The 16053-nt window shown below is 49.9% G+C and overlaps 3 protein-coding genes across 4 annotated transcripts; 2 read left to right on the forward strand and 1 right to left on the reverse strand.

Moving 5' to 3' along the window:
* The first annotated feature begins 14 nt into the window (after nt 1–14).
* Nucleotides 15–1853, forward strand: LOC9633141. Its single transcript, XM_002967660.2, has 3 exons — nt 15–340; nt 564–1624; nt 1677–1853. The coding sequence occupies exons 1-2, from the start codon at nt 157–159 to the stop codon at nt 1613–1615; spliced, it is 1236 nt and encodes a 411-aa protein (XP_002967706.2). The 5' UTR covers nt 15–156; the 3' UTR covers nt 1616–1624; nt 1677–1853.
* Nucleotides 1854–2562: 709 nt separating this feature from the next.
* LOC9633142 (protein EXECUTER 2, chloroplastic) lies at nt 2563–5358 on the forward strand. Of its 2 annotated transcripts, none has more exons than XM_024672559.1 (11): nt 2563–3022; nt 3084–3200; nt 3277–3342; nt 3393–3499; nt 3548–3641; nt 3691–4392; nt 4441–4570; nt 4624–4790; nt 4848–4922; nt 4983–5075; nt 5134–5358. In XM_024672559.1, the coding sequence occupies exons 1-11, from the start codon at nt 2591–2593 to the stop codon at nt 5236–5238; spliced, it is 2088 nt and encodes a 695-aa protein (XP_024528327.1). In that variant the 5' UTR covers nt 2563–2590; the 3' UTR covers nt 5239–5358. The 2 variants fall into 2 exon arrangements, with proteins under 2 accessions (XP_024528327.1, XP_002967707.1); XM_002967661.2 differs by having other exon boundaries at nt 4447–4570.
* LOC112345552 (protein SUPPRESSOR OF MAX2 1-like) lies at nt 5310–10187 on the reverse strand. Its single transcript, XM_024672558.1, has 3 exons — nt 7748–10187; nt 7450–7681; nt 5310–7383 (listed from the first exon to the last, which is right to left on the reverse strand). Exons 1-3 carry the CDS (start codon nt 9403–9405, stop codon nt 5479–5481), a joined length of 3795 nt encoding a protein of 1264 aa, XP_024528326.1. The 5' UTR covers nt 9406–10187; the 3' UTR covers nt 5310–5478.
* Between the last annotated feature and the right edge of the window lie 5866 nt (nt 10188–16053).

The raw sequence follows: 16053 nt of genomic DNA on the forward strand, positions 1-16053 counted from the left end.
TCTCTCTCTCTCTCTCTCTCTCTCTCTCCATCTCTCGCAGCTGATTTGCCACCGCCGCTCGCTCGCCCGCTCGCTCGATCGCGCGCATTTCTCCCTACTCTTTCTCGCCGCGATTTTGATGGTCTGACTGGGTGTGAGGAACGAGAGGGCGTCGCCATGAGCTGCAATGGGTGCCGGGTTCTGCGCAAGGGCTGCAGCGATGGCTGCGTTCTCCGGCAGTGCCTGCGATGGATCGAGAGCCCCGATGCGCAGGGCCACGCCACGGTCTTCGTCGCCAAATTCTTCGGCCGCGCGGGGATGATGGCGCTGATAAGCTCCGTCCCGGAGAATCAAAGACCCGGTAAAGTAAATATACTTGATGGAGAGCCTCATGGTTTTTTGGGAGTTCTCTTTAGAGATTATTCTGTGCGAATTCTTTTGCCAGGATGATCGGTTGTTCTTGTGAGTGCATGCATGGAAGAGTTATTCCTTCCTGGCTCAAGATGTTGCGTGCTCTTAGTATAGCTTGCAAGTTTCCTCTTGGAACCTTTGGTTTATGGTGTTTAAAATTGATCTCCATGCAGCATTGTTCCAGTCTCTCCTCTACGAGGCATGCGGCCGGACCATAAATCCCGTGTTTGGAGCTGTGGGGCTGCTGTGCTCGGGCAGCTGGAAGCACTGCCAGGACGCGGTGGAGACGGTGCTCAAAGGGGGCTTGCTTTGCTCCCCGGCTTCCACTGGCACCGGAAGGCCCTCCAGCGCCTTCGGCACCGGAAGGCCCTCCATCGGCTTCGTCACCCCCTCCCAGTCCCAGCAAGCTTTCGCGTCCGGAAGGCTTCCCAAAGTTCGTCTCGGGAGAGGCTACTTCAGCACTGTCACCGCCGCTGCGGCTGGAGCCTTCTCCATCTACAGTTGCACCAAGAACACCAACAATGACAACTCCGCCACCAATGCGCAAGGGTTCTCGCTCGACGGCTCCAAGTTCGCGGGAGTGAAGCGGGCGCTGGATCGCGACAGCAGCGAGAGCAGCAGCTTTGCGAGCCTCCAGCGGAGGCATCGCTCGGCCGCGACAACCTTAAAGGTGGAGCTCCAAGAACAGGAGGAACCGGACGAGCACTTTTACGAGGACGAGGATCGGGGCGTGGAGCGCCGAGGATCGGGAGGTGGCGTTGTCCACGATCGTCGTCCCCACGCGATGGCGTGTGGCTCTGGTCGTCGCGACCACCACGCGGAGGAAAACGACGGCGGAGCTGCCGCGGCAGTGGTGGTGGAGGAAGGGTGGCGGCCAGGCGGCGACGAAGTTGGGCTGGACCTCACCTTGGGCTCGTCCTCATCCAAGATGAGCTCCAAGAGCAGCCATCGTCACCTTGTCGCGAGCTCGAGTGTCGCCGCGAAGCGGACAAGCCCCGCGAGTCCTTGTCACAGCTCCGAGGCAGATTCCGACACTACAGATTTGTCCATTTCGATGCAGTCCCAATCCAACACAGTGGCAGCAAGAGCGTTGCCACCACCACCACCACCACCACTGCCATCACGGCCAACAACACCACCATCACCACCACCGAGAACAGCTCAAGAAGTTTTGAGCCCCACGGCAGCCAAGGGTGATCTGCTGCTCATGGATCTTCTTCACTGAGCTCCACAGGTGCGTGATTCTCTCGTCTGATTCTTTCAAATCTGACAGAAGCGTATATCAGGTGGGACGCACACAAGTCTTGTCAAAAGATCTCCATGCCCGGCCAGTGCGTCTCATCGTAGAAGTTCTTACTAAAGTATAGCGAGTCTGATTTAAGATGCGAGAGAAGGTTTATGACAAGCAAAAATTTTGTAGCTTGTGTTCTTCCAAGTTTCTTATTATTAATCTCTTTTTTTGTTCTTTACTTCCACTCTTTACTTCCACCACTGGGAATCAGTGGTGGTTCCAGGGTCGGCCTTTGATTGACTGATTGATTTTTTTTTCTCTGGGTGGTGGTCCCTCACATATATGCGCTCGGGGGCCTTTGTAAAGCCTTGGGTCACGAGGAATAATTCAATCCGCCAGGATTCCAGCAATGATCCGCGACCAAATTGCGAGACTAGTGGGGGCCTGTATCGCAAAACTGGAGCTCGATTTCTCGGTTTAAGGCAAATAGACTTAGATAAAACAGGGGAGAGATTTTCAATGTAGCAACCCAACGTCCCTCCAATGCAAAGTCGCAGTGGAGGGATAGCGAGGGCTGCAAGGAAAATTTTGCTTCCAGGGAACGGGCCTTCCGGAAATGAGGGTATTACCAGAGGCCAGCAAAATAAAGAAGCCAAACACTCGACAAACCAATCCAATCCAAGTGAATTTGCGACTGAAGAGCGCGTGAATCCACACGGGGAGTGATCCGCGCGGATGGATCTGCGACCAGCAGCGCCTGATTCTAAGCGCACTGAGTTTGATCGCGTGCCACAGAGAAATCACAGGCGATATCGGATGAGCGCTATGAAGAACCCTAGCGGCCGCTAGGGCTTGGGGGAGAGCTATATATTGGAATGGACGGAGCAGATCGTCTGGGATAATTGACGGTGGTGATCTTCGTTTCATATGGATGAGGGGGATTAGGGTTTATACCAGGGAAGAGGGGAAATGGCTGCTGCCTTGGTGAGCCAGGCTGCTGCTGGATTGGCGTCGCGATCGTCCTCATCGTCGTCACTGGGGGGAATAGGAGGATCATCCAATCTTCTGGCGTGTTCTTCGTCGCGGCAGCACTTCCAATTTCCAGTAAGTGCGTGGACGAGCGCTGGTAATGTGGTGAGAGTATCGAGTAGGTTGCGCGGCGTCATTAGGTGCCAATGCCGCGCTGTGGATGACAATTCCGAGGACAATGCGGAAATATCGGGCACCGATGAGAGAGTGTTGAGAATCAAGAGTGTTTCCTCGAGGAAGCTGGAGGAGTACATTGCATCGTCGTCGGGATCGTCGTCTTCGTCGTCTTCCCCCGAGGATAAGGAATGGAAGTCGTGGCAGGAGCATTTTCCAAAGGTGGAGGAGGAGGACAATCTCATCTCGGCTTTAAAAGTTTGTCACTCTTTTTCTTGGATTTTCGTTTGGTGTTACTTATCGTTTGTGGCTTGCGCAGTTCCAGCTAGAGGAAGCTGTGAAGCTGGAAAATTTTCAAGAGGCAGCGAAGCTAAAGAGAGCTATCGAAGCAGCCAAAGCAAACGACGTGATATCGGAAGTTAACAAAGAGCTTCAGGTCGTTTTTTCTTCCCATTTTCCTCCGATATACATGCATGAACGATTTTTATTTTATTTTTTATTTTTGTCTCTAGAGAGCTTTGCAAGAGGAACGATACAAAGACGCTGCACGCTTGAGAGATGAAGCTGGTGCTGGCCTGGTATGTCTGTGCTTCGTACCGCCGTTGTCATACATTTCACTGCCTTGCAGGTAGGATGGTGGGCAGGCATCTCCAAAGATGGAAGTGATCCTTTTGGGAGAATTATCAGGGTGAGAGCCGCTCATGGCAGGCTTATAGCACAGAACTACACTGCCAGGTTTTCTCGGATTTAAGATGGAACAATGCGAATCCTTATGTTTTGCAGGCAGTTAGCTACCTTTGCTCAAAAGAATGGTGCCGAAGGTGATGCGTTATTCGAAGTTTTTGTTAAGAAGGAAGATAATGGATTCAACAAGCAGGTGGGCCTTTTTAAGGAAGAACTTAAGAATAACTTTCCCCTGTGCACAGGTTGTTTACTTGCAACACCCAGCAGAAGCAGAAGCAGCAGACCTGGATAAACTTGTCGATATTGACATTGACGAAATAGTTCAGCAGGCGGAAAACGAAAGCACGGAAGAAAAGAACAGAACAAAGAGCGCAGGAAAGACAGAAAAACAGGAAAACGAGAAAGCAGATGACGACTCCGATGAAGCACACGTACAAGCTAGCGGTATAGTCGACTTCTTAAAGGATAGAATCCCCGACCTCAACATGAAAGTTATAAAGGTGATCGCTCCAGAAGGCTCAGAGCCAGACATCCCAAAGATTATCGAGGAGATAATCGAGAGGGAGCAGAAAGAGCACCGGGATAAAAGTGATGCCTCTGCCATTGGTGGGATAGTCGTTCAAGAATCGTCCGATACCGAGGGAAAGGCAGGTGACGACCAGGTCCCGGACGATAAGGCTGTTACCATCAGAGTAGTTATAGGTGGAGCTTCTCCTGGAGAAGGCGGAGATGGTTCTACCGGTCCTGCAGTGAGGGTGCCCGCTACCATCAAGCAAGAGTCAATAGACAGTTTTGTGCTTCACATTGATTCTATTCCGGACGATATTCACCAGGACGATTCCAAGGCTTGGAAGGTTGCGAGGATTGCCACTAAGGCGTCAGCAGATCAGATGCCCGATGACGTGGCTCAAAAGTTGTGGAATGTGGAAAAGGTGCCAGTGCAGGTGATTTCTAGACTTTCTGTTTGTTTCTGCAAACTGTTGATACTGTAGTTACAGGTTTCTAAAGAGCTAAAAGAGGTTATCAAGCTCGCTGTGAATCAGGCGCAAAAAATGCAGAGCTTGCCAAAGACCACTGTCTTTCATCGCATCGACGTGACTGAATCCTCTGATCCGTTCACGGGTAGGACGCTGGTATTTAGTACCTCGTATATTGATTTCTCCAGTTTGATGTAGGTCTCTATGTTGGGGCTTTCGGCGCAAACACTCCGGAGATCCTTCAACTTAAGCGGAAATACGGCCACTGGGACACGAAGAGATCAGTCCCGGATGACAAGCTCAAGTTTTACGAGTATGTGGAGGCTATTAAGCTGACAGGCGATTTAAACGTTCCCGCGGGGCAGGTATGAAGCTTCCAAGAGTATGTCGGTTGTTTGCTGATTCTTAGAAATTTCTGGCAGGTAAGCTTTCGAGCACGTATTGCCAAAGAAAACAGGATGTCACCACTGGGCATCTATCCAGAGGAGTTAGGAGTGGTATGTTGTTTTCTCATTGGCTTCGCATTTTAAGCGAATTTTTTTGGTGTGTTTTTGCAGATTGCCCGATACAGAGGCCAAGGTCAACTGGCAGATCCTGGCTTTAAACACCCCAAGTGGACTGACGGAGAGCTTGTTTTACTCGATGGAAGGGTAAGTTAAAGCTACTGGCTTTTCTCGTTCTTTTCTAATTTGAGCAATATCTTTCCAGACAACTGGCCCGACGAATGGTGCAAGGCTCGGATTCGTTTTCTACTTGCCTGATCACCACTTCCTCATCTTGTTTGACCGGCTAAACCTTGAGAAGTTATCATAAGGTGCTGACAAAAGTTATAGATTTTGAGGAGCTCCTTTCGAACACGAGAGCTTTCTAGCTCTGGAAGGAGATTTTGCCAGCAAAATACAATTGCAGCGGGTAGTTGCAATTGTTTGTTTCCCTTTTGTAAAGTTCTGTACAATGCCAAGACTGTTTTGCAGTAACCTGGATTGTGATCGTTACTATAGTACACTCAGCCGAAAGAGAAATGAGAACTGTCCGCGATCCTCACCAGGTTTGTCACGTTCCTTCATCTCCTATTTTAATTCTGTTCGGCAAATGTAACACTGCGTCTGCAGGATCAGATCTGTCCGCCAGCAGCTTGATGATATGTTGCTCGGGCAGCTTGTGCTTCTCCAGCAAACTCAAAACGCTCTTTTCGAGGACCTGAGTTACCCACCTCTGAAACTCGTCGTTTCTCCCTTGGCCTTCCCAGACTACCGCAACCAGATGCTTGAATAAGGTGGACTCTACTTCTATGGTAACTTCCGGCCCAGAGGCAGCAGTGCTAATCTCCTTGACGACAAGCTCGGCCAACTTCGTGAAGTTGAAAGGCCTGAACACAATGGTGCCGCTCATTCTGTCCCAGAAGTTCTTGGAAAGCTGGTCGCAGGCCCTCTCGAGTAGCAGCTTCACTTGGCTATCCTTGACGTCGATCTTCTCGACCACATTATCGCCAGCTTTTGGAGCTGCCTCGTCTTCTTCCAGGGGCAGGTTCAAGTCGAGCTCCACACCTCGGGACTCAACCTTGTTGCGCTTCTCCACCACAGCCGCCGGAGCTTCCATCAGGTCGCTGGCTCCTGCCTTACGCTTACTATGCGACGTACTATCACTGGGAACCGAGCTTCTAATGACGGACACCCGTTCGCCTTTGTGGAGCACGGCTTCCGGATCTGCTGCCTCGGCCGCGACCAGCTTCATCCCGACTATCTCAGTACCGGCAATGATCTTCTCGTTCAACTCCAGCGACGTGAATTGGTTTTCCTGCGGCAGCAGCTCCTCTCCGATACTGGAGGTCATTATGACGATCAAGTTGGCCACACTGACTTCTCGTCCGCTCGAGTCGGCCAGCCGACCTCTCTCCATGGCCTTCACCAGGGAACTTTTCAGCCTCGGGTCAGCTTGCTCTATATCTTCCAAAAGTACCACCGAGAACGGTTTGCTCCTCACCGAATCAGCAAGTCTATCCAGTGGAGTTCGTCCTCTGCCAGTCACAGCTTCAACGTCCCGCTCCTGACGCCTACCGGACCTCAAACTCAATCGGAGGAGCATTTTGTCGGAACCGTAGACTTGCTCCGCCAGAATTCTCGCGACTTTCCTCTTTGCCATTGCATCCGGCCCCAGGAACAGCAGCCAGGTGTTGCCTCTTCCAGCACGGTTCAAAATTGTGGAAGACACAGCGTCGACGGCATCCCGTTGCCACGGTACGTTTTCTGCCAGAGCTTTGCAGAGACCTTTATAGTCGAGTTCCTTCACCGGTGGAGCCTTGAAGACGTTCGGTTTGATAACAGCAGGTACCTGTGGCTTGTCAATCCCGTTCTGGTAACTCCTCTTCTCGGGTGATATAGGCAAGACCGGAAAACCGAAGGAACCCGAAGTTGTGCAACCAGCTGCTAGGCTTTCCAAGGCCTCGCGACGTTGGTGCTGTTGTTGTTGAGGCTTTGCATCAACAGTGAAGCCCTTCGACTGTGCGGTGACGCTGCTGTCATTGCACTTGAGTGACTCGGACCGTCCAAGAACCAAGTCGGTTTGCACCGTCACGTCGGAATCCGGTTGCTTTCCTTGCGGACTAGAACTATGTGGAGTGGATGGCTTGAGACTCAGCCCGATATCCGTGGACAAGCCATCTTCCGCCAAGCTGGTGCATACGGGCCCGACCTCTTCGCCGTGACTACGAGCCGCCAGTCCATTCTTCTCGGGCACTGGTTGCGTGCCATTGGAGATTTGAGGTTGGAGAGAGAGCCACGGGATCGACATGGGCAAGCTACCACCAACAGTAGTACTGCAAGCAACTTTGCCATTGGCACCGGTCTCGGAGGAGAAGCCTTTGGTCGAGCTCGAGTTTCGCCGCATCCCATGCAGGCTCCGGCACGTTTGCGACCATTTCTTCTGGAGCTCCTTCAACTTTTGGCTACGTCCATTTGCCTGGCAAATATCATCGTCAGTAAACACGACAAGCGAGAGCAGCAGTAGTGGAAAGAAAGTGCCAACCTGGTCGGCATCCTTGTTTGGCTTGAGCCAGAATGGCAGGCCACTGGGGGTGTGCTCCTCGCTGCTCGAGATATTCTCCTGCACCTCCTGCTCGTACTTGGCAACGCACTCGGCACAGCAGTTCTCCAAGCTTCCATTTTCAGGCTGCAGCTTAAATGGCAACGATGGCCACAGGCCAGGAACAGCAGTACGCACAGGTGACGGAGACTCTACGCAGTTTGAGCTTCCAAACCTGCGAGGACACGAATGGAGTCAAGGGAGGAGGAAGCGGCGTCGAGAAAAAGTTCCTATCACGTACCTGGCGCTGCCGTTGCTGCCGCTGTTCCGCAGAGTCATGCTGAATCCACTGGAGATTGGCAGAGGTTGGAGCCCCCACAAGGAATCGAGAGAAGGATGGCGAGCTTGGCACCTCATATAAGTTTGCGACGACGCGATCCCCATCAACCAGACTTGACTGCTATGTCCAGCCAGCAGCTTTCCAATCTCCGACACGGTATGTTGGACGGGGCAGTAGAGAGGCGACGAGGGAGCCGCTGCTCCAGATGATGGAGGAGGAGGAGGAGAAGGCCTCTCGACGAGCCACTGCAAATCTCCCAGATAAACCACCACGCCGGCGGAGCGCAGCAGGCTCTCCTCCACGGAGCGGACGAGCTCGGCGAGCTTGCGCTCGACTTCGTCCTTGGCATGCAGTCCCAGAGCTATGGAGGCGAATTGCGGCGAGAGTATCCGGAGGTTGGACAGGCTTGGCTCGCAGTCACCTTTGTCGAGCCGATGCATCACCTCCTGCGCGACACCGTGTGGCGGCTGCTCGCCAAACAACAGCGGATTCCTCTTCTTGGACTTGAGAAGGATCTCCAGCACCCGGCTCACGTCCACGGAGCTCTTGTTGCTGCTACCGCTCGAAGGGATGGTCATCCCCATGAGAACGCTGTTGAGCTGCTGGTGGTGTTGGTGGTGATCGGGAGCAATGCTTCTGCTCGACTGCTGGACGAGCAAGCCTGGAATGAGAAGATTTGGAGCGGTGGTGGTGGTGGTGGTGGAACCGGGACCGAAAACTCCAGCTCGGAAAGGAGAAGCTCCTGCTGTTGCTGCTGCTGCCGCTGCCGCCGCGGTGTACTGCTCCAAGGATCCCAATTTCAGCCTCAACCGGTCGACGCTGGTGGTAGAGTTCGGACTGCCAACCATGGATGCTGCCGCCGCAGCCGCAGCCGCCGCTCCTGCCGAAGATGGTAGAATTCTCCTGGCCTGAGCAGCGCAGGTGGACGATCCACCCGACGCCGACGATGCGGCGGCGGCGGCTGCGGCAGCCAGCGCCTCCTCGAGGCTGTTCTTCACCTGGGTGCTGGAGAAGCTGGCCTCCCTCATCACCCGGCTGACGCTGGGATCGTCCAGGATGGAGATTATGAGCTGCTCCATCTCCACCTTGACGGCCAGGAGAGGGACCTGCTGCTGCTCCGGGTAGCCCCTTCGCTGGTGAGCCTGTGCCCGCTTGAGAGCCGCGACGAGCGCGTTGGAGAGCGCCGGTTGCTGGTGGTGCTGGTGCTGGTGGTGGAGCTGCTGCTGCTGCTGGATTTGGTGGTGGTGGTGATGGTGGTGGTGGTGGTGGAGCAAAGACGATGGAGAAGAAGAAGATGGCGGAGGAGCTGCTGGGGTCACCGGGGTGGCGGTGGAGGAGGGAGTGGAGTTACCGGTGGTGGTGCTGGTTTGCAATCGATCCAGCGCCACCTTGAAGCAAAGCTCGAGGCTGCGGCAATGTGGGGGCTGCGGGAGGTGCAAGTGGGATTGGATACAGGCCTGGCGGAGGACGCTGGTGGTGCCCGACAGTAGCGTGGTGGCGACATGCAAGGGAGTGACTTGGGCGTGGCCGCGCCGCTGCGCCTCCGCCACCGCCAGCTTGAGAACATTGGCGGCCTCGGTGGTTAGCGTCTGCTGCACGGTGGACACCCCCGCCCGCATCTTTTCCTCCTCCTGGAAGAAATTCACGCGCGTGAGCTGGGTGGTCGTCTCGAAACCCCGCGGAGGATCGAAGCTCGATCGGAATTTGGAAGATCGAGAGAATTGCCAGCCGCGCGAGCCTGGGAGCGGAGAAAGGAAGCTCGCGCTTCTCCAAAGCTCGCCGAAGGAGACCAACTTGCCTGGATTTGCGCGCGGTGATCCTTGTCTTTAGAGGAACTAAATGCATCAATCTATCTCCTCCTCTTCCTCCTCCTCAGTGGCGGCAGAGAAACGAGTGGAGAGAGAAAAAGTATACGCGCGCGATCAGATCCTCTCCCCCTTTTCCCTCTCGGATCAAATCAATCTCACATCCACCTCCATAACTCTCAACTGGTGTTCCCCATACACACCACCATAGCATCCCTTTGAAAAAAAACTCTCACAATTGCGACCCCTTACCTATCCTCACCCCCAAAATTCAACGCTGTCTTTCACCATTTAACCAAACAAAAAATGACACTAACCACAAAAAAAAAAACGAGAAAATTTTCCAGAGACCAAAAATCCGGAAGAATCGAACTGATTTCAAGAGACCCTCTGCAGTGCTGCTGCTGCTGCTGCTGCTACTGCCTTTCCAATTCTTTCTCTTTTTTCATCTCTCACTCTTTTCTCCCCCCTATTTTTCGCAATGAGACTCTCTTCACGAATCGAGAAAAGAGGGACACCCGATTCCAATGAAATCGAAATGAATGTCCCTCAAAAGCAGGCTGGGCCCCGTCGCCGCCATAGCCTCGCCCCCAAAAAACTTTGCCCTGCATTTTTATGCCCCACTGCCGCCAGCGCGGCATGAGGTCCAGCTGTCCGGCCAGGATCCCGACACGTCACCACGACTGCGCCACGTCCGCATGGGCATTCATCCTATGCTTTATGGGTCCATGATGCGCATCAATGATCATGCATGGATGGAATCATAATGCCCTAAAAAGGACACAAGATCATTTCTTTTGCCTCTCAAATAGCAAAGTAATAAAGGTAAGTGAAAAGCACAGGGGGAAGAACTATAGCGTCCGTGTGTGTGTGGATTGGGTTAAAACTTTTCACTTTTACCGCTCCCAAGGTGGCGGCCCCCACCAGTAGCAGCGCTGCTTTTTGTTTTTATTGCGTAAAAGCGGCGGGCCATTGGAAAAAGGCTTCATTTGTTAAAACTCGCCAAAGGGCCCAGGGGTACGTACACGCATAAAAGATCCTCCCCTCTGGCGCACTTGATGCCGGTTCGATTCCCTTCCAACCGAAATCCCCTGTTTATGTCCAAAAGTTGTAAGCCGTGCCGTAATCTAGCCGGATCAGTCCATGACAAACAAGAGCCAACTTTTCTGGTGACAAAAGAAAATGCCATTAAGTTGATGGGGACATTCTCTCTTTTGCTTATATTCAACTTCACCCAAGTTAAAGGTCTTGGTAGATCATGGATCTCAAGATATTTTGTCCGGATTTTGAGTTTGAATGCATCAAACAAATCAGGTCACCCAAGTTCAATGCTGTTTAGATGCTGATAAAGACTTGATTTTTGCGTCTCATGTCCAAATTGAGCACCACAAGACTATCAATCAAACAGTGTCTAGATAGATAGACTTGACCATCAAGCTACTGCTCCTCCTGTTGCCCAAAAAGCTGGCTGTGCTGGACATAGAATAGAATACTAAAGTTCTAACCTGCCTAAAGCTGCTTAGATAGAAGCGTTTGCTCCCAAAAAAAGCAGCCCTCTCTCACCAAAACCCATAACATTTTTCGAGTGCGTGCAAAGCAATGACAATGACCTGAAGCTTGGGAGATCTTTGCGTCATTGTTTAGTGTTCCTGGCTTTAGTTTGATCTCAATGGTGTGACTTTTGCGAGCTTTCTTATTAGCGAAAGAAACATCTCAGCAGAACAAACAGTGGCATTGTCTTTGCTTTTGGGTTCTCATTTTCCTGAGATCTCATATATATATCTTTGACAAGATTGTTATGCATACAAGAACACAATGATGGGAATCTTTTGTGAATGATTCGGGGTCTCGTGGTCCATTCTTTCCACCTTTGCTTTGCTTCCTTGCTAATGGAACAAGAAAGCAAGTGCTTGGAATTTGGTGATGGCAACATCAGGAAAAGTATCTTTAACCTTATGGTTTTGTTGTAGAATAAGTCAAGAGAAAGATAACTTAGAAATTCTTCCATGGAATTCCATCTATAATGGCTGGCTATGGCGACTGAGATACTTGGAGTATAGAAATCGCTCCAGGCCACACAAGGAGGAAAACCATAACCCCACCAACAAACAACATGAGGCCAGCCAAACGCTAACCTCCCTGACACCACCTTTAAGGGAATCTCTCCTTTCATAAAGCTTTGGGGGACCCTCGCCTCGCCTTCCCTCTCCTCTTTTGGCCCTCTCCAACAAACAATGCCAAAACAAAATAGAGAAAGAAAGGCTCTCTCCAAAAAATCAAACCTCCAGAAGCCATCTTTTCGCCTTGAATGCAGCGCTGCGTTGCACCTTTACGGCTTTTTAGCTACAAGAAAAATGCCCCAACGCGGCATTTGCAAGCTTTCCTTTCTTAACCCCTCGGCTCACTGGTTAAGAGTAGAGACTCTTGGAAGAATCTATCACTCAGAAAAGGGAAAGAAAGGGTGGCTTTGTCCGCTCGATCAGATTTGATCCATGCTCTCGCCTTTATCTCCTTTGTTTTGCTTCCTTGCGAAGAATGGGGACAGTGATATGCGGTCGTGCAGCGAAGATGTGTCCCCCTCCACATGGAGGTTGCAGCAACCAGCCAGGCTGCCACCTTTTTTGCTATACGTCCAAACAAACGCGCCTTTAGGCATTGAACATATACAAGGAAGAAGAAACGCCTTCCTTGGAGTGAAAGAGTAAAGGATACTTGACATTTTGACGTACCACGTGGTTCGCCCGCGGCCGTTGATTGAACAGAACTTGCAGCCATCATGTTGTTCGTAGTATCATGGCTACCAAAAGCATCCCTTTGTCTCGCAAGGCGTTTCTTTTTCAAACCCAAATTATACAAATAATAATACTGAAAACAAGAGAGAACAAAATTTGAAAAACTAAAAGGAAAAAGAAAATAAAAAGTCGAGGCATGGCCCCATCCAGCAGCAGCTTTATGAATTTGCGTAAGTGCGACAGCCAGGACGAGTTCTGGCCTTTACAGTTTTTTAAGAGCATGTTATATTTTTCTTCAGGTGGGTCCAACTAGAAAAGGGGTACGGAAAGCCACTTTGAGGTTTCAATGAGTGTCCCGTACACACAAGATTCCCTTCCACACTGTACATGAATGTTATTGCAGGGCGTCGTCCATCCAGGCCGTCCAGGTCCGGTGCCTGACCGAATCCAGGCCGTCCGCTTGGCAAAATCTAGGACCGAAGAGCAGTGCGCATGCATTGCCTACAGAGGCCTTCTTCTCTTCTATCCCTTCCCTCGATTCGTTCGCGGCCGAAACTTTTGCTTTTTAAATAACCCTTCCGTCCAGGGTGACAAATTCCAGAATAATTCTATGCTTTTGCGCGCTCGATTTCATGTAGTCCCCAAAGCGAATGATTGCACGCATCATTCCGGGAGGAAGCACTAGTCTAGATTTAAGTGTGTAATGGAATGGAACATTGGAATCGATCCTCCTCTTCGTCTCCCCCCTTTTGGATCGATCCATCATCCATCATCCATGGATCGTCCATGGTGGAGGAGCACCAAATGTTATCTTTTTGGAGCTTCATCATGCAATACCTGGCAGCCTTGAAATGATATGTATTATATACGTGGGGGATATTATAGCAATGCTTTGTGTTTTGTCTTGTAGATTTTTTTGGCTTCTACGTGGAAGTTGTGGGATGGAAATTGTCCCCCTGATGAGCAGCAGTGTAACATCTACTGGTCTGGTTAAACAGGTCCTTTCACAAGTATCAAGTTATTACTCATATAATATCAGCTTGATCATGATAATACTATTCTAACCAAAATGGAACAGTATTATTGCTCCCGGAATGATGGAGTGGCCAAATGGGAGGAAGATTGTGATTCATGAGGTGACTTTCTTCGGCTGCATGATGGAACATATCAAGCACCTCTTTTTGTTTGAGGAAAGCTGGAATCCCGTCATGATAGTTGAGAGATTCCAGCGCAAGTAAAATGGAGAGAGACTGATCCGCTCGGGTTCGATTCTACAGCTTTGCGGAGTGGGCTCGGCATATACTTTGAGTATGAGGCCAACAGATGCCCCGCAATCACGACCAAGAATAAAGCTCCCGTGACCAAAATCATAAAGTTTCTTTTAGCTTGGCCTTCTCCATCGCCATGCCCAGCTCTAAGCTTCTTAGATCGCCATGCCCAACTTTAGACCGTGTCAAGTGGTTCTTGCTACATAACATGGCCTTTCTCATCCCCCAAAACGCACACTCACATACAAACCCCGAAAGTTGAGAGACATACTTCCGAGAGCTCGCTTTAACAACACCAAAAGTCATTCTTTGTTTCTCTTGTGTGTTGCGTGCCATGTGTGAGAGATTCGGAGGGATCTTGACAAAGGGGCCACCATTCTCTGATCTCTCTCTCTCTCTCTCTCTCTCTCTCTCTCTCTCTCTCTCACCTTTTTTTTTCTTGACTTTTGGAGGTCCCCTCCTTTAACAGATGGGACACACATGATGTGTGTGTGTGTGTGTGTGTGTGTTTTGGAGAGGAAGTTCTCTTTGTATTGGGTTTGGTTGGTGGCGAATGGCAGTGGAAAAAGGCAGAGGGAGGCTTTCTTTGTATGCATCCTTGTGTTTGGTAGCGAGATCTATCCTCCCAAAAAGCAAAATCCAAGTCACTTGGTGGCATTTGTATTTGGGCATCGCTTTTCAAAGACAAGAACCCGGACTCGGGCATTTTGCATGGCCTTTACTAAAGAGGAGAAAACAGCAGTCACACAGATAGTTGAATATGGAGAAAAATATTAAGATTCTTATTCTTAATTTCATTTATTTGTTTGTTTGTTTATCTGGCTTTCGAGTCGGTGGAAAGCATTGAACAAGGCTCTTTGTCCACGTAATAAAGAGACGATATACATGGCAAGGTTCAACGTCTGTGTGTACTTTGTATACTTGTCGAGCAAGAGCAGCCCATATAGGGCATGGCTGCAAGAGAGGAGAATTGTGGCCACCTCAAAAGATTTTGCCAATCTTGTCATCTCCCATCTTTAAAGAGGCCTCTCTCTTTCAATCCATTTTGTCAATCGGATTCCTTTCTCCGTTGTCTGCGTGTTTGTCCCTGCGCGTTATGGAGGCTTGTTTTGCGTGTGAGAGTGTATACCGGGCCACCGACGTTTTGCTTTGAAACTGCGGAATTAAAATGGACTGATCTGGATGGACGAAATGGAGGAGCTTTTCCTTCGTCAACCTTGCACTTAGAGATCAATTGAAGTGTACTTTTGTGTCTGGATGTGGAGCGTGGGACGAAGAGAGTTCCTTTGGTTTGGGAGTGAATGAGCGATCTTGTTGTTCAATTTTGGTCGCGATGGCGTTAACATCGGGCATTTAAGGAGCCATATGTTCCACTTGATGGTATTGCCAAATGCTTGGAGCAGAGACACGGCGAGTCAAGAGCATGCTGGATCAAAGAGAGAAAATTAGTGATGCATCGACCCAGTCTCTTAAACTCAAAGCTTTAGAAACCAAAGTATATGCAAGAGAACTCTATTCGGTTATTCACCAAGAAAAAAAACGCAGGCTAAGAGATAATTATTGCAAAGCAAACTGGCGCACAGAGAGAGACAGAGAGAGAGAGATTAGCTTAGAGCGTGTTTAATGCCACTACCACACTATTGCTCGTTTGACGCGGAAGGTGGTGAGGCTTGTGGTTTGGTTCTTAGATGTCTTTTCTTCTGAACTGTAAAATTAAAAATTTAGATAATATTGTGAAGTTCATACCGTTTTGATGTGAATGTACTCATTAACAACTAAGTGGTGGCATGTAATTCATAAACTATTGTCTCAAACACTAAAGTGAAACCCAAGAAAACACACCATAGTGGCATTTACATATATGTGTGATGCTCCAAGTCTACATATAACTGGGATCCCAATGAGATCATACTGCTCAGTCTCATCTCAGCCTAGTCTTTGGTTTTCACATGGCAGAGTTGATTAGGCTATTTTAAAGATTGATTGCATGTTATATGTTCCACAGCTCAAGAATTGCAGAGGAGAATTGCAATATGATCCAGCCTTCCACAAGATGCTGAAAAGCCTGCTTAGACGATCATGCTCGATAAGAAACCATGCCTCTCTCGGCCATTCTCTTGAACATAATTCTTTGCTCATGCCAAGGACAATGGATATGGTGTAGAACTGTAAGAGCAAACATTTATAAGCATATTTAATAACTGCACCTATACTTCTGTTCTATATTCAATAATTTATTCTTCCCCTGAAGGAGTACAACAATTTCAGGCAAAAGTAACTGTAGAAGATGGGTTGGAAAGCCGAATTTATTGGAAACAATGTCTTTTGAGGATGACTTTGACTGTGAATGTGTGGAGCTCCATCTTATCACCTTCCATGAAAATCTGATACAAGAAACCTTCCTTGAGATGTCTAGCAAATACCCACTCTAGTGCCTTTCATACATGGACACAATATGATAC

Source organism: Selaginella moellendorffii, unplaced genomic scaffold, assembly GCF_000143415.4.
Source record: "Selaginella moellendorffii unplaced genomic scaffold, v1.0 SELMOscaffold_9, whole genome shotgun sequence".
Lineage (NCBI taxonomy): Eukaryota > Viridiplantae > Streptophyta > Lycopodiopsida > Selaginellales > Selaginellaceae > Selaginella > Selaginella moellendorffii.

Bases quoted from the DNA above. Each gene is read 5' to 3' on its own strand.
- LOC9633141 (XM_002967660.2), top strand. From the start codon at position 157: ATGAGCTGCAATGGGTGCCGGGTTCTGCGCAAGGGCTGCAGCGATGGC. The intron at 341-563 runs GTAAAGTAAATA...ATCTCCATGCAG, and splicing joins CCCGGAGAATCAAAGACCCG to CATTGTTCCAGTCTCTCCTC.
- LOC9633142 (XM_024672559.1), top strand. From the start codon at position 2,591: ATGGCTGCTGCCTTGGTGAGCCAGGCTGCTGCTGGATTGGCGTCGCGA. The intron at 3,023-3,083 runs GTTTGTCACTCT...TGGCTTGCGCAG, and splicing joins ATCTCATCTCGGCTTTAAAA to TTCCAGCTAGAGGAAGCTGT. The intron at 4,393-4,440 runs GTGATTTCTAGA...TTGATACTGTAG, and splicing joins TGGAAAAGGTGCCAGTGCAG to TTACAGGTTTCTAAAGAGCT.
- LOC112345552 (XM_024672558.1), bottom strand. From the start codon at position 9,405: ATGCGGGCGGGGGTGTCCACCGTGCAGCAGACGCTAACCACCGAGGCC. The intron at 7,682-7,747 runs GTACGTGATAGG...GTGTCCTCGCAG, and splicing joins GGCAGCAACGGCAGCGCCAG to GTTTGGAAGCTCAAACTGCG. The intron at 7,384-7,449 runs GTTGGCACTTTC...GATATTTGCCAG, and splicing joins CAAACAAGGATGCCGACCAG to GCAAATGGACGTAGCCAAAA.